The sequence below is a fragment of the Fonsecaea nubica genome (genome assembly GCF_001646965.1).
Source record: "Fonsecaea nubica strain CBS 269.64 chromosome Unknown Scaff10, whole genome shotgun sequence".
Classification (NCBI taxonomy): Eukaryota; Fungi; Ascomycota; class Eurotiomycetes; order Chaetothyriales; family Herpotrichiellaceae; genus Fonsecaea; species Fonsecaea nubica.
The window spans coordinates 212,985-233,792 of NW_019173683.1; the positions used below are offsets into that span (position 1 = coordinate 212,985).

Here is a 20,808-nt window from a genome sequence, read left to right on the forward strand (position 1 = left end):
GTTACGCGGTCGGACGAGAAACCCTTTCTGGGGCGCTGGTGATTGTGTTTGAAGGATGGAGAGCCCGAAACCCATTGATGCGCGTTCTCTGGTTCATCTTATACCCGTCGAGTTCCGACTGCCTGGGTGACGATAGGCAAAGAAAAAAACGAGTTTCTGATCTCACAAAGAGGCAGCAAAAAGACGGCGGTTCAGACAATAGTCAGTGCTTGAATCGCGTCAATGATGAACAATGCAATTGTCACCTCGGGCTCTGTGAAAGATCGACATTAACTGTATGCTTTGTAAAGACAATGTCACTCGATCTTTGTCAAGGATCCATGCTTCCTCTAAGCGTTGAGTAAGACAATGTCGTGGTCACTTACCGCCTTTGTCTTGTTTGTATCACTGCGGATAATGTGCCTTGCAAAGTGTCAGTAACAAAGGATTCGAGGTAATTCGAAGCAGAGGCAGAGACAGAGGCAGTAGCAGAGGCAGTAGCAGAGGCAGTAGCAGAGGCAGTAGCAGAGGCAGTAGCCAGGATGCGAGAGCAGCAATTTAAATATCTGTCGACTCTTCGGCTCGTTGGTTGTTGCTTATCCAACACTTCGCAAGGACTCCGACAGACAAGATGTTTTCCACCGCTAGCATTATCAGCATTGTTGTGTTCGCCGTCGTTAGTATTGCTATGATCGCCCGCATCATCATATTTCACTACAGTCAACAACAAGGGATCCGTGCCAGAAGGGTCGCCCGTCAAAGATACAACGAACACTGGTATCACGGCACAGGCCAGGGAGCTTGAAGTAATATGGTCAATGGCCGGACAGCAAGAGAGAGAGGAGCAGTCAATCCAGCCAGCTCGAGTTCGTCAAGACCACGGTGGGGAGCAAGTCGATAACTAGATTTGAGTGAGCGAGAGATGCACGAGTGAGCAGAAGGAGTCGGTTGGTGCGTGGAGGGAGGACGAGGAGATGGGAGTTTGTTGAAGTAAGGCTCGGAGATATCGGTCGGAAATAAGTTGATATTCGGCCGAGATTATGACCGAGCACCGAGAAGCGTCACAAGTGAGACTCCATAGTGATTAACCACAGCGCAATCAATGGTTTGATGGTATCCTCATCCGGCCCCCAGCCCTGTAATTTGACAACTTCTCTTCCGTCAAGCTCCATCTCATGAAGTCTGAGGGTTTCAATGATGGTTTCTGCCTATTTTTCAATAGTGTCGTGTATGTCATTCTTGAACCAGTGTAAAAGCACATTGTCGAAGCCCTCTCTTTTTCCCTAGACAGACCCCTGGTATGCTTCCCCAATTCATCTCCCATCTAGGTTGGCTCTAGGTTCAAAGGCTCGCGCAATCCTTATATCGCTGCTCGGTCCTAATCCAATCAGTGCAAGTGCACTTGGACCAGCACCGAGGAGCGCGGTTATCGAGGAGCCCTACCCATCCTACGCGCGCTATCCGCACTTCGGTGTTAAATCATCGGCTTTCAAAACTCGATCTCACACAACTATGGGTCCCAAACGCCGTCGCCTAGCACTCTCTTGCGTGGCTTGCCGGCGGAGAAAAGTGAGATGTGATAGGACATATCCATCTTGTGTCAGATGTCAGAAGGGAGGTGTGAGTTGTGACTACGTCTCATACACCAAGCAGGACAACGCTATCCCTACCCCATCCGACGAGAGCCCACAGGTACGCAGGGAGGCGTCGGTTACTTCCTGGACTGGTAAGTTCTTTGATATAGGATCTCTCCAATTACCCCCCAAAGGTCGCTTTTTCCGGCGTTCTTTGACATTAGTTTCTTGCCCGACATTTTCGATCTGAAGCAAGTACTGACGTACTGCAAATATCAGAACACGCGGAGGTTTGGCATGCTCGATCTAAAGAGCATGAGAGTGCCCGAAATCACGAGGAGAGTCAGCAGTCTACCGCCTCGCAACCTCGCACCCAAACGAAGTCTTTGCGAGAGTTACAGGACCGGGTACACGAGCTGGAAAACCAAGTCAGAGCAACGGCGACGCGTCCCATCTCGTCGACGGTGTATCTGGGTCTCGGTCATTCTACCACGTCAGGAGTGGGCGCCGATAAGAATGCCTTACATGACCACGAACGAGCCTTACTCAGAGGGAAAGGTTTCAAGACGCAATATTTCGGCCCAAGTCATGGAGCCAATCTACTTCTACAATTCGAGGAACTTTCCCGCTTTGTGAAGGATATCTTGCAGCGACTGCCGACACTCGAAAAGTCGAGAATTCTCTGGAAAAATCAACCCCACGATCTCAGCGCCGGCTTGATTCTTCCAGAGTTTGACACTCTGGTGTCGTTGATACCCGAACAGACCCGCACAGATACTCTGGTGCAAGAATATTTCGAGACACTTGAGACGACATATCGGATTCTACATGCACCGACCTTCTTTCGCAAGTACAAAGAATTCTGGACATCGTCCAGAGACTCATCCTTGGTGTTCCTCGTGCAACTTCTTCTTGTGTGCGCCAGCACGAACTGCGCTGTTGCTGGCAACCCCTCGGGGTTTGTCGGTCGGAGTACCGTTTGCCGTGACGCAGCGGTTAAATGGATCGAGGTCTGCGAGAGTTGGCTAGAGCTGCAAAGCCACAAGCACATGACACTGGAAGTCTTTCAGATCCGCGTTCTCCTGGTCATTGCCAAGAAGCTGAACTGCATCAAAATCAAGCGAGAATGGACCGTTTCAGGACACCTGCTGCGGCAAGCCATGTCGTCTGGGCTGCATCGAGAGCCCACCTTCTTGAGTAATACCATCTCGGTTTTCGACCAAGAGATGCGCAGAAGACTGTGGTTCACAATCCTCGAACTTGATATCCAAAATAGCCTCGACCGCGGCATGGGAGCAAGCATCGGTGCACTCGACTGGGACACTTTGCCGCCGCTGAACCTCCACGATGAGGACTTTGATGAAACCACGGAGAAGATGCCCCCGGCTAGGCCAATGACCGAGTTCACTCGCACTTCGTTCCTCTGCCTAGCACATCAACACTTGCCTCTCCGGCTAGAGATAATCTCCCGGGTCAACAGCGTCCGTACCTGTCTCGAAAGCGATACCGTCATCGAGCTTGATCAAAGGATCCGACAGACCCTCGACAGCCTCCCCAAATGGTCTGATCACACTGCAAGTGCCATGGCGGAAGCCCTCTCGGAGCTACTCCTCTACGAGATGCTCCTGCTCATGCACCAGCCATTTGCCGTTCAACTAGACGCGGCGGCACGACACTTTTACTCACGCGCCGCCCGGCGGAACGCCGCACTGTCAACAATGAGGATTTTCACCGGACTACCACCCAGTAGAAGGAGGACTTACCTCAATCTTCGAGATGATCTGTTCCGGGCCTGCCTGGCAACCTGCCACGACCTCGTCGTTTCAACCCGTTCGAAGGAGGAATTGCTGCAGGATCCAACCGTTGCCGAAGATCTGATGGAGCAGGCCGTCAACGTCATGGAAGAACGCATCAAGAGGCTCGGCCAAGGGTTTCACACGTACTGGCTCACCTGTAGCGCCCTCGGGCTGCTGCATTCCAAATCGTCCCCAGGGGAGCCAGCGGAAAAGTTTGCTCAAGCGACGGCCGACCGCGTAGCCACTCTCCAGAACTACCTGATGTCACAACAGATTCAGCCTGTGCCAGGCAGCAACGGCGTCGAAGATATGACCATGAGCACGGCCAACACGCTGGTGGGGATGAGTGCTCAGCCGACGCCCGGTTCACACCTACCGGAGCTTGATCCGTTCGTGACGACGACCACGGACCCATTCAACACCTTTTCCGAGACATTGTTTGATTTTGATATTACGGATCTCTGGCATTTCGGTGGGATTGGAGGCACCACGCACTACTGATTGATTGATTTATTGATTGATGGTAGAAAAAGGTTCTGTCGGATGGATTAGTATCACACCTCAATCGAACTCTTTGAAATCGCTTTATGGATGCATATTGTTGGCACTTGCCACGTGCATCCGAGGGACTTTCCTCATCGATATCCCATGACGAGGTTAATGATACTCGAGCTTCCCTGGTCTCGGGAATTTCGTCATTCGAGCCCCTGGGCCAAGTTTCCGGTGTCCAAGTGGGTCTAACAGATCTGTATCGACGCTGGTGTGAGAGGCCTATGTGAGTCAGTGACTAAGTACCCAACATGTGATGTGATGTATTGGTCGCCGTGGCTTGATAACACCCACGCTCCTTGACTCGGATACAAAGCATTGCGCTAAATTCGGCCCTGAGATCGCCTAGTCGGAACGTAGGAATGAAAAAGATCCCGGGGGGCATGCGGGCTCCACCCATATCTCGAACGAAGCAAGCGGACGACGAGCTGGGGCCCCGGAACGAAGGGATTATATGGATGTTCCTCTCCGGAGCTACTCCAGAGCTTGTTCACACCGAGAAATTTCCTCCGGATGTTCACTTGAGCAAATCGATTCGGGCCCGGGGACCAATGTTCGGCCTTTCTAGCACACAGAGTTGCTGTAAACCGAGCAGGGGTATATATATTGACGCCGGACTCTGCTATCTGGAGGATCCTTCCACTCTCTAGATCCCTTGTTAGCCAAAAAGCTTTCAGCAAACGGAGGTCGCTGCTCTTTCTTGGCCCAGCCCATCCGGACATCATCCTTGAATATCCCAAGGTATTTCCCACCAAGTAAAGTCACCCTCCCATTCGCAGTTGAGGGGAACGTTTGATCTTCCAGTTATTTCCCCGCTGACGCTCCCTTGGGTAGAAATATAAAGCAAATACGACTCTTAGACTACCAACAAATGCCGCCCTCTAACAGATATGTGCGACCGATGACGTTGCGATCGGTGCCTGTGCAAGTAGACCCGTCGAACCCTGGCACGGTGATCCGTGTCGCTCTGGGCGTAGAGACGGTCCTCAACATCGTGGTTGGAGGTTACATCGTCTTCTGCCCCCAGCACTTTGTCGGCCTGCTGGTATCGACGCCGGCCATGATAACGCCCAGTCTCATTGCCGCTGTCCGGCAATATGGCGCCTTTGCCACAAGCCTGGCCGTACCCACGGCGTTGGGAATCCCCAACACTCGACGTGGTATTGAAAGTCGGGTAACAGTGTACGCATTCCTGGGGTCAGCCGAAGTTTGCATCACCTTGGTCTCGCTCTATCTCGCCTTAGTCGGGGGCGATGGCAGTGGATTCTCCAAAACCGCAATGCTGGCATCCGCTGCGGCTTTTGCGAGTGGTCTCTCCTGGAGGCTTCTCGTTCTACTTGTGTATCCTCAATGGCTCGGGGCATACCGGCTTTCGGCGAAGGAGGAATAAGGGTGGTTGAGAAGATGCGCCACACTTTGATGCGCCGAACTGGTTCTCGCGGGTACGACGATACGGAAAACCAGCTTCCACATATCCATACATCTCACAACCCAAGTCTTTGAAAGCACTTGGTCGTACATAACCAACTTGATATTTATGTGAACTCGTGTGTGACCAGATTGGGTGCCGTTATTCGTAGCGTGGCAAAATATTAATTAATTAGAGACCGGCACCATTTCCCATCTTGGCCGGGCCGTCCGGAACTTGAGGCGTAGCGCACGTGACTTTGGAAAGGACGACCGTTGTCAATTTCAACGCAATTTCACAATTCTGTCATTTTTCATGTCCTACTTCAATCAGCACAGGGATATAACCCCCAGCTCTCACATCTCCTGACGAATAATGGCTCTTTTTCAGCTCCCACTCAATCCTCCACTGGCCCACCATAATATCCTGCGCGCCAGAAAGCTTCTGGTTCCAGATTTCACTGCGGATCTTGCTGCTGCCGTTCCAGGAAGGCACGCACTGCCACATCCCATACCCCGTCGATTACTGGAGTTCGATGGGCTGCCAGGCCGGTGTGGAGCCTGACCCGATAGGTTTCGGTGTCGACAGTGTTGGCATTGGAAGGAGCGCCGATCACACCTTGGTTGTTAGCAGCGTCCCACTCGTCGACAATCGTGACACGTCTCAAGTTTAGATGTTGAGACAAGGCGTCGAACAGCGGCCGCCACGCATCATCTCCCGGCCCTTCTAGAACACGTCCTCCAGGTCCCTGAGGATGGCAGTGCCTCAGAGAGAGGTCTTCCAACGCAACACAACTTGTGATGATCGTTGCAAGGCGGGAGACCTGGAGTGTTAACCCTCCGAGCGTCAGGCTGCGAAGCTGGGCAAGGGAGCCCAGCGGAAGTAATGGCAGCGTCATGCGAGGCTCGGGCGCCAGGTGGTCGACGCTCAACTCCCGTAGGTTAGGGAGAGGCTTCCGAAGGAACTGCACCAAGCAATTTTCCACTGCTGCGTCTCGTTCTACGAAGTGCTCGTCGTCATCATCTTCCACGATCTCCAGGTCTGGAAATTTGAAGGTTTTGAGGCTACTGAGATCCAATAGGTTCCACGAAGCAGACGGCCATGTGGGAAAATGCTGCGCAAGAGATCGATGGATTGACATAGTCTTGATCTGCGCGTTGGAGGACGCAAGACACTGGATCGCCGTCCGGAGCATTTGTCCCTCGGAGGCCCCCGTCCGGTCGAATAGTGCGTACTTGGATTCCAGGCACGAGTCGCAGTGGAGACTTCCGGGGTGCTCACTTGGATCCAGTGGGTGGCTGCCAAAGACTGAGAGTAGTTCAAAACTGTTCGCATGCTGGAAGGATCGAAGCGCCGCAGTCCACAGACATTGCAGTTCACCACAAGTTAGAAGATATTCATCCACGTTGGCTTGTTCGCCATGAGCCCTGAAAGCAGCTGCGATTCCGGCTTCCGTCGTCGGGATGTCACCCCATTGTCTCGCCACATGTCTTTGGCATCGAAGGGGTAGGTTTGATTCATGTTGTGACAAGACCCGAAGCACTCTGGTAAATGCACCAAGATCCAGACTGGTGACAAATGGGGTGGGTAGAAAATTGACTTTTCGAACGAAGGGCGCAAGGGACAAGATTGCGGTCGGTGTCAGGCGGTCGAATTCGAGTATCGTTGCCTGAAGCGTGATCTCCTCGAATATGGCGGCCTTGATGATGTTGGCTTGTCCCAAACTCCGGCACGTCAATCTCAGCGCTTGGAGTGTACACAGGACCCGACGCCTATGTCGTAGTTAGCTTGGAAATCTGGCGAGAACGGTGAGGAGATTTACCTGTCTGCCTTGCGCTCTCTCTGCCAGGCTCTGTCGCCGAGCCAACGAAATTCCGCCACCAACGCCTCCGCTACCATGTACTGTGTCTCTGGTTTGAAGTTCACCGTCATGGCCGATATTCTCTTCCTTTCTGAGAGTACAGGGTATCTTCTCGAGGCGGCAGGTGTGTGATCTGGCAACACAGTCCGAGGGAGAAGGCCATGACAAAGGATCCGTGCGACAAAGGCACCGCTTGCGGAAGCCCATCTTGACCCTTAGAGCAGCGAGACTGTGTTCACGCCAATGTTGCTGTCGTTGGGATGGTCAGTGGCGTGGTAATTGCCCAAAGCTCTAATAACTCACACGCTTGACGGCATATATATATATCGATCTAGATTCTCATCAAAAGCGGCGAGGGCTGTCCGACAGTAGCCGTCTTTATTCTCAGCTTGGCGGATCTCTTTGCTGATTTGTAGTCGCTATGGCTGAGAAGGCTGTGGAGGAATTTTATTCATTCTCCAGCGCCTGTCAATAGCAAACAAGGCCTGCAGCTGACAGATCTAGGTAGCAAACATTTCACAGATCTGCTTGTCTGCTTTGACGAGTGACATCGTGACGCGTGATGCGTGATGGATGGATTGGATACACGATCCGTGGAGCAGGTCAACTCTGCAGAACATATCCGCCAGCTCTCGCCCGCGAGGCTAGCAGTGATAAGGGGGGAGGTGAGATGGCAGGATGGGTGGTAGGGAAGCACGTGAGAGGCTGACTTATATACTAGTGCGGCTTATTCGGAACAATATTTATCCAGAACAACGCGTAGGTGGAGTAACTTCACGGCTCGCGGAAACTCGCGCACCACGCGTAGGAGACGCGAAGCGTGATTAAACGCGATTGTCTGTCACTTGGCCATTCATGTCCCATTCACGTCCCATTCACCACCATCACTCCTTCACACTCTCAATCAGCTGTCTCTTCACCCCTCGTGGCATCATTGTTGCAGCTGTTCCAGCTTGCACAATGTCGCATCGTTCAGCACTTGCTCAGCTCCGAGCTCAGCGAGCTTCCGGCAAGACACGACTCGCTTCCTACCAGGTCGAGGATCAAGGTGCCATATACGATGAAGTCGATGAAGATGGCTACAAGAAAGTCGTGCGCAGTCGCCTCGACAAGGATGACTTCGTTGTTGACGACAATGGGGAGGGTTATGCAGACGACGGTCGAGAAGAATGGCAGAACGAGCGGCAATACTACAGTAGTGACGATGCCGAGGAGCTTCCATTGAAAGGAAAAGCTGCAAAGCGAAAACGTGAGGACGATCGCGAGAAAGAAGACCGCTCCAACCACAAGATTCTCAACTACTTCAACAACGGCCCTGTCGCAGCAGCTCCCAAACCCAAGGTATGCCTCTTCCACAAATTTGTCTGGCCCAGTCTGATTACTCCAGATCCAAACCACTGCCGAAGACGAAGCTTTCATGGCTGATCTCCTCGGAGAAGTTGACGCCAATATCCTCTCTACCCGCACATATACGCCAAAAACAGTCAAATCCGACAATCGACGCAAAGTCAGAGTGCTCTCCCCTCCTCCTTCTCGCGAACAGCCTCGACAGAGATACCAAGGACCGCCGACCCAGCTAGTCAACACTCCACCTCCGCAGTCTGTACAAGAAGAGGACGACCATGTGCCGACATTTGATGACGACAATATCATGAGTGATCCTCTTCCTTCCTCTCCAGTCGTCAAGGCTGTTGAACGGAAGACGAAAGTGCAGATCAAAGAGGAGGACGAAGATGAGGACATCATGGACGTTGCTCAAGTTGTTGGGTATGAAGCCGCTCAATCAACCAGTATCAACATGACTGGCAGCAGGCCACCGCCAAAAATCAAGTCTCCACAACTTCCAACACCACAGAGCTCTTCTCCGCCGTTGCCGCCAGTCAGTGAAGTAGATGCTTCTTCATGGAACAAGATCACCAGCAAACTCAATATCCAAAGTAGTCCGTCTTCGGAAATTCGAACCTTCGGCAAGATGAAACCTCAAGACGCTGTTGAAGAGGATGGCAGTCTGCGTATGTTCTGGCTCGACTATACGGAAGTCAATGGCAGTCTTTGTCTGTTTGGGAAGGTCAAGGATAAGACCAGCGGGCAGTATCGCAGCGCATTCGTCAAGGTTGACAACATTCTCCGCAAGCTCTTCTTCCTTCCGAGAAAGTATCGGGTTGTCAATGGTCAGGAAACTAGCGAAGAAGTTGAGATGGATGATGTATACGGTGAAGTCGACTCGTTGATGTCCAAAATGAAGGTGTCCACCAGAAAAGTCAAACCGTGCACAAGAAAGTACGCATTTGAACTATCTGATGTCCCGAAAGAAGCAGAATACCTCAAGCTTCTCTACCCCTACGACAAGAGCCCTCTCCCGATGGACCTGAAAGGAGAGACGTTCTCCCGGGTCTTTGGCACAAATACGGCCTTGTTTGAACAGTTTGTGCTGTGGAAGAACATCATGGGCCCATGTTGGTTGAACATTGAAGATGCCGACTTTAGCGCTGTCAATAACGCTTCTTGGTGCAAATTGGAATGTGCTGTCACCAAACCAGCCAACATCACTGTTTTGAACAACTCCGAGCAGCTCGAGGCTCCACGCCTTACATTGATGTCTTTGGCGTTCCGGACACAACTCAATGTCAAGGAGAATAAGCAGGAAATTTTAGTTGCGAGTGCTCGCGTCTACGAGAATGTCTCTCTTACCGACACCACCCCTCCAGAAGAAATGCCCTCTCGAACCTTTACAGTGATGCGACCATCCGGATCTGCTTACCCGGTTGGCTTTGAAGCTGAAACCAAAAAGCGAAACGACACATTTATGCTTGAGAAGACGGAACAATTTCTGCTCAGCAAGTTCCTGGCACTTTTTGAAAGGGTCGACCCCGATGTTCTGATCGGCCATCAGCTTCAAGAAGTCGACTATAGTATTCTTCTGAGTCGCCTGAAAGAGAAGAAAACGCCAGGCTGGCACCGGATCGGTAGATTGAAACGAGGAGAGTGGCCCAAGTCCTTTGGGAGAGGCGCCACATTCTTTGCGGAGCGACAGCTTCTCGCGGGACGACTCATGTGCGATCTGGCAAACGACATGGGCAAGTCGTTGATGACCAAATGTCAACAATGGAGCTTGACAGAGATGTGCGACCTCTACCTTGGGCCCGACAACCGCCGCCGTGAGCTGGACAATGAAGCAGCCTTGAAGACGTGGGCAACCACACGCGATGGGTTGCTGAACTACGTTACTCACTGCCACGCTGACACCTTTTTCATTGCGGCGCTTGCTTTGAAATTGCAAATGCTGCCACTGACCAAAGTGCTCACAGAGCTTGCGGGGAACTCGTGGGCTCGAACCCTGAGCGGCACACGAGCTGAACGAAATGAGTACATTTTGCTGCACGAGTTCTACCGCAATAAATACATCTGTCCCGATAAGGAATTTGGTAAAGGTCGGGCGAAACAAGCGCAGGAGAATGATGACGAAGATGATGGAGCCGACACCAAAAAGAAGGACAAGTACAAAGGTGGGCTGGTCTTTGAGCCAGAAAAGGGCCTATACGACAAGTTCATCCTTGTCATGGACTTCAACAGTTTGTATCCCAGCATCATCCAAGAGTACAACATCTGCTTTACGACTGTTGATCGGTCAAGTACCGCCGAAAATGAGAACGAGGAGAAGGTGCCAGAGGTGCCAGTCGATCAACCACAAGGAATCCTACCAAAACTTATCGCCAACCTTGTCACACGCCGTCGGGAAGTCAAGAAGCTGATGAAGGATAAACGAGCCTCTGCAGAACAACAGGCACTCTGGGATACCAAGCAGATGGCATTGAAACTCACAGCCAACTCCATGTACGGGTGTCTCGGTTATACCCAATCGCGCTTCTATGCACGGCCGCTAGCCATGCTCACCACCTTCAAAGGTAGAGAGATTCTGAGAAGCACCAAGGACCTCGCAGAAAGCAACCAACTGCAGGTCATCTATGGTGATACCGATTCCGTCATGATCAACACCAATGCAGACAATATCGCCCAGGCCCTGAGTGTTGGGCTAGAGTTCAAGCGCTCGGTCAATGAAAGATACAAACTATTGGAGATTGACATCGACAATATTTTCCGACGCTTGTTGCTGCATGCCAAAAAGAAGTATGCCGCTATTAACATGGCCGAGATAGATGGCAAGTATGTTGAGAAGCTCGAAGTCAAAGGTCTTGACATGAAGAGAAGAGAATACTGCGCCTTGTCCAAGGAGGCGTCTCAGAAGCTCTTGAACGAGATCCTCTCCGGGGAAGATTCGGAGGTTGTCCTCGAGAAAATCCATGAATATCTTCGGGAGTTGTCGAGCAAGATGAGGGAAAATGCCATTCCCGTACAGAAATATGTCATCTACACGGTAAGTTTTGCTGAATCCTTTGTGTAGGACATTGCTGATTCCCTCAGAAACTGGGTAAAAATCCAACGGAATACCCCAACGCAGATTCGATGCCTCAGGTGCAAGTCGCCCTTCGTGAGATCAGTCGAGGCAAAACAGTCCGAGTCAACGACGTCATGTCCTACATTGTAACAATGGGAGACGAAGAGACAAAGGGCCTTCCAGCGCCGAAGCGATCTTACACCCCCCAAGACGTTCAGAAAACAGATTCTGGCTTGGTTCCCGATTTCGAATACTATCTCCACAAACAGATCTTCCCGCCTATTGAGAGACTGTGCGCACCCATCCCTGGGACTGATTCGGTCAGACTGGCTGAATGCTTGGGTCTGGACGTTCGCAAATATCAGATCAACAGTTCGAACGGGGCAAGCCAACGAAGCACCGAGATTTTCCCTCTTGAATCGCAGATCCCCGACAGCGTCCGCTTCCAGGACGCTGCGCGGCTCAGCCTGAAGTGTAGAGAGTGCAAACAGACAACAATTTTCGAAGGGATTTGCGATTCAACAGATTCATGCACACCCGAGGGTATTGCATGTGGCAACGCCGATTGCAAGAAGCTCTTCCCACGATTGAGGATTGTCATGCAGCTGGAGTCACAAATTCGAGCGCAGACGTCTGCCTACTATGAGGGCTGGTTGGTCTGCGACGATGCATCCTGCGGCAACCGAACCCGGCAGATGTCAGTGTATGGACATCGATGCCTGGGTCCGAATGGGCGTGCTGAAGGCTGTCTCGGACGGATGTCATATGAATATTCGGAGAAGAAACTGTACAACCAAATGTTGTACTTTGCGGCATTGTTTGATATTGAGAAGGCCAAGAACAAGGCCCGATCAGAAAAGGAATACGCGCAGAAGAAGGATCGGATCATGGTGCTTGCGGAGACGAACAAGGACGCATTCGAGGGGATCAAGGCGGTTGTGGATGGATATCTGAAGAAATGTGGGCGGCAATGGGTGGAGATGGATACGCTGTTCAGCTTCGCCTTGAGGTGATGTTTGGATATTGGTTTGTAGGATGTTCATTCGTTGACCAGATGAGATACGACAATCCACCATCAATTAATCCCACTGAGCGCGCCATCCGGATATTTATATGCCCTCTAGGAATGACTGTCACGGCTGAATTATGGCAGCGGAGATGGTTTCTGCTGTGGTGGAGATACAGCCTTGGATCTTGGTCTTTGATTGGCTCCAGAGCAACGACAATCTTTTAACGATACTTGACTCAACATCTTCTCGAGACCTGCTCATTAGACCAGCTCCAGCTGTCGGATTGTGGTTCCGTTGTAAGACTTCTCATTCACCCGGGCTTCTTCTATCGCTTGTCCGATGATAGTAGACTTGGATTCAAGATGACCATTCCCCGAGTTTTGGTCATTGCAGGCTCCGACAGCTCTGGTGGAGCGTGAGTTCTCCCCCACGTCCGTCTCTGCGCAGTGCTCTGACCCGAGGACTCCTCTGCCAGTGGGCTTGAAGCAGACCAGAGGGTCCTTACAGCTCATGGCTGTTATGGGATGATAGCCACAACAGCCTTGACGGCTCAGAATACGCTGGGTGTGCAGGACATCCACATCACACCACCGGCCTTTGTGGGCAAGCAGATCGATGCTTGTTTGACCGACATTGGCTGTGATGCTGTCAAGATTGGTAAGGTCTTATGCGAATACGCTGCGCCATTAAGACTATGCAGAACAGGTGGCTGAGACTTGATGGGGGAAAAAAGGCATGCTCGGCTCAGCGGAAACCATCAAGGTGGTCACCGAAGCGCTTCAACGCCACGAGGTTTCTACCATTATTGTCGATCCTGTATGATGCGCCCTGACGCCCTGTTTTTCACACGGTCTCCGGATCTCATGATTCGCACAGGTCATGGTCTCTACCAGCGGTGCGCAACTGCTGCCGGGCGATGCCGTGAGGAACTTGCGCGAAAGGCTTCTGCCCATATCGACGCTTCTCACGCCCAACATCCCCGAAGCGACGCTGCTCTTGCGCGACGCCGACGTCCACTACAAGTCCCCCTCCGGTCTGGATGACCTGAAGACCCTCGCGAAGATGGTTCATCAACTGGGGCCAAAGGCCGTGTTGCTCAAGGGCGGCCACATGCCCCTGACGAAGAACTACGTCAAGGCCACGCGCGACGAAGACAAGGCGTACACGGTCGACATCTTGTACGACGGCAACGACTACACCATCATCGAGTCGCAGTACCTGGCGTCCAAAAACACCCACGGGACGGGCTGCTCGCTGGCCAGCGCCATCGCGTCCAACCTGGCGCTCGACAAGTCCAAATCACGGACGGCGTCTCTCGCAAGAGCCACGCGGCTCGCGGTGCAGTACGTGACGACGGGGATCAAGCTGGCTGACTCGTCGATAGGCAAGGGCTCGGGCCCGATCAACCACTTCCACAGCCTCCAGATCCTGCCCTTCTCGCCGGGCCACTTCATCGACACGTACCTACTCACACACCCGCTCGTGGTACGCAGCTGGGAAGCCTTCACGCACCACCCGTTCGCGACGGCCATGGCGCGGGGCACGCTGCCGGAGCGGCTGTTCAAGAACTACCTGGTGCAGGACTACCTGTACCTGACGCACTTTGCGCGGTCGCACGCGCTGGCGGCGTACAAGTCGCAGGGCATGGCGGCCGTGGCGGCCAGCGCCAACATCATCCTCCACATCCAGCGCGAGATGGAGCTGCACCTGTCGTACTGCGCCGAGTTTGGCATCTCGCGCGCGCGCCTCGAGGACCCCGCCCAGACCAAGGAGTCGCCCGCCTGCGTCGCCTACAGCCGCTACTGTCTCGACGTCGGCGCCAGCCAGGACTGGCTCGCCCTGCAGATGTCGCTGGCGCCGTGTCTCATCGGCTACGGCGTCACCGCCGCGCGCCTCTACCGCGAGCGCGAGAGCGTCGCCACCGACAAGGGCAACCGCTACTGGAGGTGGGTCGAGAACTACGTCGCCGACGACTACCAGGAGGCTGTGAGGGTTGGGAGGGGTGAGTTTTTGATAATCCCTTTTTTCCCCTTGGCTTATTTATTCCCCCGCTTCTCTCTTCTTCCCGGTCGTCTTGACATTGGTTCGTTCCAGACCTTTTCACCGTCTTTTATACGTCCCTCCCATCCTCCTACTCTACACTCCCAGACTCCTTGTTTCTTTTCTTCCCCTAATAGCCCACAATCACCATCACCACTACTATCAAACACCTGGCCTCGCCTCGCCTCGCCTCACACCGCACCCATCACATCACATCACGTCGTATCATATCGGATACTAACCCCCCGGACCTTTGATTCCCGCGCGCGCACAGAACTCATCGAAACCCACATCGTCAAGCAATCGCCCTCGCGCATCGAGGAGCTGATCGCCATCTTCGTCCGGTCCACCGAGATGGAAGTCCGTTTTTGGGATTTCGACGCACACCCTGACGACGACGACGACGCCGCCGCCGCCCCGGCTGCCGCCGATGAAGCATGAAGAACCCCCCACAAAGAAGGCAGACGGCAGCGCAGATCTGAGCTGGACGCCTTTCATAGTAGTCGGGGAGTTCTGTTGTTCCTGATTGCGCTGGTAAAAAGAACAGCACGGTATGGATATAGATATGGTGGTGGTACAGTTCTACATAGAATACAGACAGACCGTTCCCCATCCCGACGCGTTTCGTCTCTCTTTCGTCGCCCACAAGATGACAGAGAGAAGGACGTGGTGATAAAGACCGGAGGGCAGAGAAAACAAAATTCATCCAGGAACCACACTCCCTCCAAAGCCAACGGGCCTTCTTCTCCCGCCATTCTCCGGCAGGATCGTCATGACCTTGTACGCCTTGCCCATGCCCTTGGGTCCGCCTTCGACCAGTCTCCTCCAACCCATTTCAGCCTCTCTCCTCCGTTTCTCCACCGCCTCTTCCGCCCCTGTTGTGCCGGCTTTCTTGTCCAGCTCGTTCAGGAGTCTCTCCGCCCTCTCTTTGATCCCTAACTGCATCAACCAAGTCCCCTGCTCGACCGGTCCGTGGACCTCGACGCCTGGACTGGCTTCCAGAGCCGCGTCTGCGAGAGCCCCAAAGTCCACGTCCGCACTGATATCCGCATCGCCGGCATAGACAAAAGGGGAGATGATCTTGTGTTTGCGGATCGCGCGCAGCGAGTTGACTGGGACCGTGTCCAGGGGCCCGTAGTCGATTATCAGTGCCGCCCCTGAGGGTTTTCGTTGCGGTACGTCGGCCAGGCCCTGCTTGGGCTTTCCCCTAGCAAGTGTGGCCGGAGGCACCTCGTTTCCGCCAATCCGGCGCGCAAAGTCTTGGATGTATCGAGAACTCTCCGGTGATACCTCGACACGCGACGATACTTGAGCTTTGAGGGGTCGATAGCGAGGTCGTTCGGGTATGACGAGCGATGAAGGAGTGCTCGCTTTTGCCAGGGTGAGCTGGAAGTCCGGCTCGGGATCTCTGTCACTTGACGATTTCTCGGATTCGGCGGAGAGTAACGTTGTTAGTTTCGGCGTAGTGGGCGCAACGAGTAGTTCCCGCCACTGTGGGAGTTTGCTGGCCATAGACGGCTTCGCAATCGGTGGTTGACCACTTTCGGTGAGAAGCTGGGCCCCGGTATCTTGCTCCTGTGCCTCTTCGGGTTGGGGAGCAACAGACTCAAACGCGTGGATGGGGAGAGCATCGAAGAACTCATGGGCGATAATGAAGGGCATCTCATCGCCTGCATTGTGAGCTTGGGCTGGCAGCAGGGCAATATCCTCGACCCATCTGACGGGGATCCCTTGAGTGCTGGTTGCTTCCCACCAGACATTCTTGCCCGTCTCATCCGCAACTTCCTTCATGTGGGCATCCTCTCCACAGAGCAAATCTTTCTGTTTCTTCCGCAATCCCTCTCCTGCTTCAACCATCCACACCGCCGATATAGCCCTCGCGAAAGTCTTGAACTGTCCAATCGTCCGGAGAATGTCACTCATGAGTGTTCCTCGACCAGGGCCCATCTCAACGAACTGAACCCCTACGGTCGGGCGCCCTTGGGCCATCCATTCCGTCATGAACCATATCCCCACAAGCTCACCAAAGACTTGCGATATCTCGGGGGAGGTGATAAAGTCGCCGGCTGCGCCGAACTGGTCTGCGTCTTCGGCTGACGGGCGACTCGTCGTGTAGTAGCCTCCGTCAGGATTTGTCAAGCATTGGCGCATGTAGGAGGCGATCGAGATGGGTCCCGTCACCTATTTTGTACAGCCTTGGGTTAGTTCAGACCCAGACGCAATGGTATGGGGTAGTGGGAAACCCTCACCTCAATGGCCTGCGCAATTGTCTTCGCCAGGGGTGTCGACCACTTCCGGGCAGGGACGGACGACGGGCTCTGATCGGCCTTTGTAGAGGCATGGCTGAAGGGTCGGGTTCTTGAAACAGCTTCACGGGAGGTATTCCCAAGCAACAGACATGATGGACGCAGGCTAGAAGTGTGTCTGGATAGGACACACAAGCACGGACGGGACTTCAATCGGTCAAATCGGAGTTGACGAAAGCCTCCATGTCGCATGGCGAGCGTACAGAGAAGCTCGGATGGAGATGTCAAACAGAGTAAGTGGTGAGGGAGGAATGTGGTGTTTTTTTGGATTGGTGGCTACATAATTATTTCTTTTTTCTGTTTTCCACATGCCGCTTGTCATTAATTATCACGAGGTATAGCCTGGGATCTCCCGGTAATCTTTCTCCCAGCGAACCCCTGCACTTCATGCATGCTTGGTACCCCGCCTGTCCGCTTGACCCTTGGATGCAAATGCCCTTCAGTCACTAGATATGCAAGGCATGGTCACCTACAGAGTACTCGGTACCTACTCTTAGTTGGGCACTAAACTCTGTAGCTGCGGCACCTTGCGCACCTCCGTACCAAGTACACCTCGTACTCGTCGATATATTGACTCCATCCTACTAGGTGGTACCTGTAGGTACCGAGAACAAGCAACAAGATTCAAAGTCCAAGTCTATCGATACTTGTCTTCCCTCACCCGATAGATAACCTTAGCTGTCATTAGACATGACAGGCAGGTAGGGTCCCGTCCCCTATGTACGAGTACCTGGCGCAGGGTCCCCGATCATAAGCTCCTGCGAGCTACAGATCATGGCCACATGTCAGGCTCAGGCACCATGGACTGGTAGGATGTCGAGTGAGTGGGTGAGTATTTGTACAATACTTGTATTGATTAGGGGTGGAGGATTCTTTGATTTGTTTTCCTTTGCGCCAATTCTTCCTTCTTTTATCCTACAAGGCACCGTACACCGTAGCAAATTCCCTCCATGCCTCATCGCCACACTCTTGAGGCTATATGTATCTATCGTACATGGTTCAATCACGTCTCACTTGGGCCATGATACTCACGGACCTAGTTCCACAATCCCAGCTCTGTCGGCCCTTCCGTGCTCTTTCAACATGTCTTGAAACCCACCTCCCCATCCCCGATACGTCTCCCTCTCCCTCGCTCTGCTACTCTCATGAGCTTCCCTCGCCTGCTCCTTGGCCTGTCTTTTCTCTCTTCTCATCTCTTTGATCTCCATCTGCCTTGTTTTCCAGACGGGTGCCTTTCGAGCAAATCCCGCAGCAGCACGGCTTCTCTGGCGAGTCGATGCTGGCCCGGTCTCTGTCTCGTTCCACCTGTTTCGTGTCCGCTCTTTGATGCTCTGCCGCTCCCTCAAGACACTGGTCGGAAACTGAGCGCGGATTTGCTCTTCCTTGATCAATTCGAGTTTCTGTCGTCGGGAGAGACCTCTTTCTTCTTTGGATTTGGCGTGCTTGGCCTGGGCAGCCTTGATATCGTTGACGAGTCTTACGTGCGGGTTGGTAGAAGGGATGGCGGCATCGAAATCCTCGTCCACCATGTCGTCGCCTGCCACCTCCGTGTCTTCGGACCAAGCAGCTCCGTCCCCCTCGGAGGTTTCACCATTCCTGCTTGCTAACGGCTGGCCCCTTTCGTTTACACGCCGCGCCTTCAGCTCTCCAGGTCCTTTGGGGTCCGTGACCACATTCGCAGCCCTGGAGACAAAAGCCGACAGCTTTCGTTTCTGCAACCAACACTCTTTCAAGATGGCTTTATCTAGTGGCCCCATGCCTTCATCCTCCAATCGCTCGTTGACCAGAATGATCTTGTCGATCGCACTGATCATGGTCCGCAACAATTCGACCAGTTCGCCAATGTTTTCGGTGACGCTGTACGGTGTAATCTGGCGCTTCTCAAGCAATTTCTTGACTCTGATCGTACGTCCTTTCGCGGCAGCTTGCTGTTCAAGTTCGACCAAGTGCGATTTGATCAGTTGCCTGACATTGACCACATCTGGACCGAGTCGCCGCAGCGCTCTCAAGGTGTGGTTTTTACTAGGATCTCGCTCGAAATCCAGATCTCCATTGCTGGTCTTCTCGAGCGGGCCCGCGCCGATTCCTTTGGTGGTCGCCATCGCAACTTCCAGATACATCCGGAGAGCTTTGGGAGAGAATCTGAGCTTTTGGCCTTGAGGTTCTTTTCCGTGCCCATCGAGGTCATCCCCCATATCTTGCGTGCTCTCTTGCATCAGATCCATAATCCGACTGGCTGTCTCAAAGACATTTGGATTCTTCTTGTCTCGTAGGCAGGTGCTCATGGCTATGACGAAGGTTCCACGCACCATGAGTTTGTTTTGTACATCATCGGGTCGTGGAGCGCGAAGCAGGTCCAAGGCAGCTCTGCTTGCACGGGAAACTCGAAGCAGCCGGAGATAAGCCATGATGTTTTGGTGATCAGGGACGATCTTGTAAGGACCATCAGCGGCCGTGAGAATTTCCCAATAGTATTTACCCAGTTTCAGCTTTCGAAGGGCGGTAGTTGTTTCCATAAGCATAGAAAGGGTATTGTTCCCAGGCGTAGCATACACAGACGAGCTTGTCGTCCCGGGTCGACCTGAGGATAGGCTCGAGCGGTTCGCTCTCGTTGGTGAAACTTCAAGGATGGTGGGAGGGTCACGTTCAGCCGTGGATTCCAATTCCTCTGCTCCATCTGTCCCATTTTCTGCATCATTATTCGAAACCTCCGGCATTCTGCCTATATTCATAGCTTGATGGACCAGGTTCAGAACATCCAGATGAGTGCTCCGGTTGGATGAGAGCATCAACAGCCTGCCCATGGCACAGACCAGAGCTTCGTCCAAGTAAAGATCCCCCCTTCTCCAGCGGGCGGTGATGTCGAGCCATAACTTTCGCGCGTCATCAATCACTTGCTCAAATATTGGCTGAGGATCGAAGCCAGGACCCTCCCTGCCCCCTCGATCTATGGCTCTTTTTTGGGCTTCGCTATTCAAGGCCTGCAGTATGGTGGTGAACGTCACATGGTCAGGAGCACCAGGCCCACGTTCGGGAAGCCTCCCAGCGATTCTCCATATAGCATCAATATCATACGCGCGTGCGCAAACACTGATGATGGCATTCGTATGGATAGTGGTCGGGGTGACTGCGGAGTTGGCGGCGGAGATGGAATCGTACACGCTCAAGGCCTGTTGCACGGCGTTTGGTTTCTTGACATTGTCGCGATAGCCTCTCAGCATGATTGTATAAGTGTGCGAGTCGGGCTTATGGCCTCTTTTTTTCATCTGCGAGAACGAGTCGAGTCAGTCAGGGGTCGCATTGCGGATGAAAACTGAGATTTTACCTCGTTGTAGACCTTCCATGCCTCACCAGGAGACTCCTGGCCCATCAGCCAATCTATGATGTGGTTCCAACTGACAACATTGTCCACCCCCTTGCCATTGTGAGCTCTTTCGCTGGCACGAACCAACTCCAACGCGGCTTGTAGGTTGTGGTCTCGGAGTTTTTCCACGACGCCCTGTGCCAGTTTCAGGGGATCCACTAGGTATCTGGCTTCCTTCTCCATAGCCTTTTTCAGATATGCCTCTCGATCCGAGGGCTCAAGACGCTGTAACCAATTACGTTCCCGTGCTTGAGCATCTTTGGCCAAGAGTTTCGCGCGAGCGTTCGACGGCCTGGCCTTGATTGGCGGTTCATTGCGCGCCTCTTTCAAGGCTTTGAAAAGATCGTTGCGATGATGGCCCTTTCTGAGGGACTGTAGAGTTGCATGTTTGCGAGAGACGACTACCGTGGAACTGATGGTGTGCTCGAGCGAGGAACTGGACAATGCGGACGGGAAGTGTGATGCACCGGCGCCGCTCCCCAGCGAGAAAAGTGACCGACGCAGACACGCATCGCAAGTGAACAT

The 20,808-nt window shown here is 53.2% G+C and overlaps 6 protein-coding genes across 6 annotated transcripts; 4 read left to right on the forward strand and 2 right to left on the reverse strand.

Moving 5' to 3' along the window:
- Positions 1-1,491: 1,491 nt before the first annotated feature.
- AYO20_02362 (hypothetical protein) lies at positions 1,492-3,850 on the forward strand (the record flags this gene model as incomplete). The annotated part of the gene is made up of 4 exons (XM_022640666.1): positions 1,492-1,495; positions 1,633-1,705; positions 1,778-1,895; positions 1,955-3,850. 4 exons carry the CDS (start codon positions 1,492-1,494, stop codon positions 3,848-3,850), a joined length of 2,091 nt encoding a protein of 696 aa, XP_022503315.1.
- Positions 3,851-4,769: 919 nt separating this feature from the next.
- Positions 4,770-5,288, forward strand: AYO20_02363 (hypothetical protein; the record flags this gene model as incomplete). Its single annotated transcript, XM_022640667.1, has 1 exon — positions 4,770-5,288. The coding sequence occupies one exon, from the start codon at positions 4,770-4,772 to the stop codon at positions 5,286-5,288; it is 519 nt and encodes a 172-aa protein (XP_022503316.1).
- A 475-nt stretch (positions 5,289-5,763) lies between these two features.
- AYO20_02364 (hypothetical protein) lies at positions 5,764-7,238 on the reverse strand (the record flags this gene model as incomplete). The annotated part of the gene is made up of 2 exons (XM_022640668.1): positions 5,764-7,078; positions 7,129-7,238. 2 exons carry the CDS (start codon positions 7,236-7,238, stop codon positions 5,764-5,766), a joined length of 1,425 nt encoding a protein of 474 aa, XP_022503317.1.
- Positions 7,239-8,127: 889 nt separating this feature from the next.
- AYO20_02365 (hypothetical protein) lies at positions 8,128-12,576 on the forward strand (the record flags this gene model as incomplete). The annotated part of the gene is made up of 3 exons (XM_022640669.1): positions 8,128-8,508; positions 8,555-11,542; positions 11,590-12,576. 3 exons carry the CDS (start codon positions 8,128-8,130, stop codon positions 12,574-12,576), a joined length of 4,356 nt encoding a protein of 1,451 aa, XP_022503318.1.
- A 359-nt stretch (positions 12,577-12,935) lies between these two features.
- On the forward strand, positions 12,936-15,054 carry AYO20_02366 (hypothetical protein; the record flags this gene model as incomplete). The annotated part of the gene is made up of 5 exons (XM_022640670.1): positions 12,936-12,988; positions 13,049-13,230; positions 13,307-13,389; positions 13,450-14,575; positions 14,888-15,054. 5 exons carry the CDS (start codon positions 12,936-12,938, stop codon positions 15,052-15,054), a joined length of 1,611 nt encoding a protein of 536 aa, XP_022503319.1.
- A 261-nt stretch (positions 15,055-15,315) lies between these two features.
- On the reverse strand, positions 15,316-20,808 carry AYO20_02367 (hypothetical protein; the record flags this gene model as incomplete). Its single annotated transcript, XM_022640671.1, has 4 exons — positions 15,316-16,794; positions 16,863-16,956; positions 17,952-20,185; positions 20,245-20,808. The coding sequence occupies 4 exons, from the start codon at positions 20,806-20,808 to the stop codon at positions 15,316-15,318; spliced, it is 4,371 nt and encodes a 1,456-aa protein (XP_022503320.1).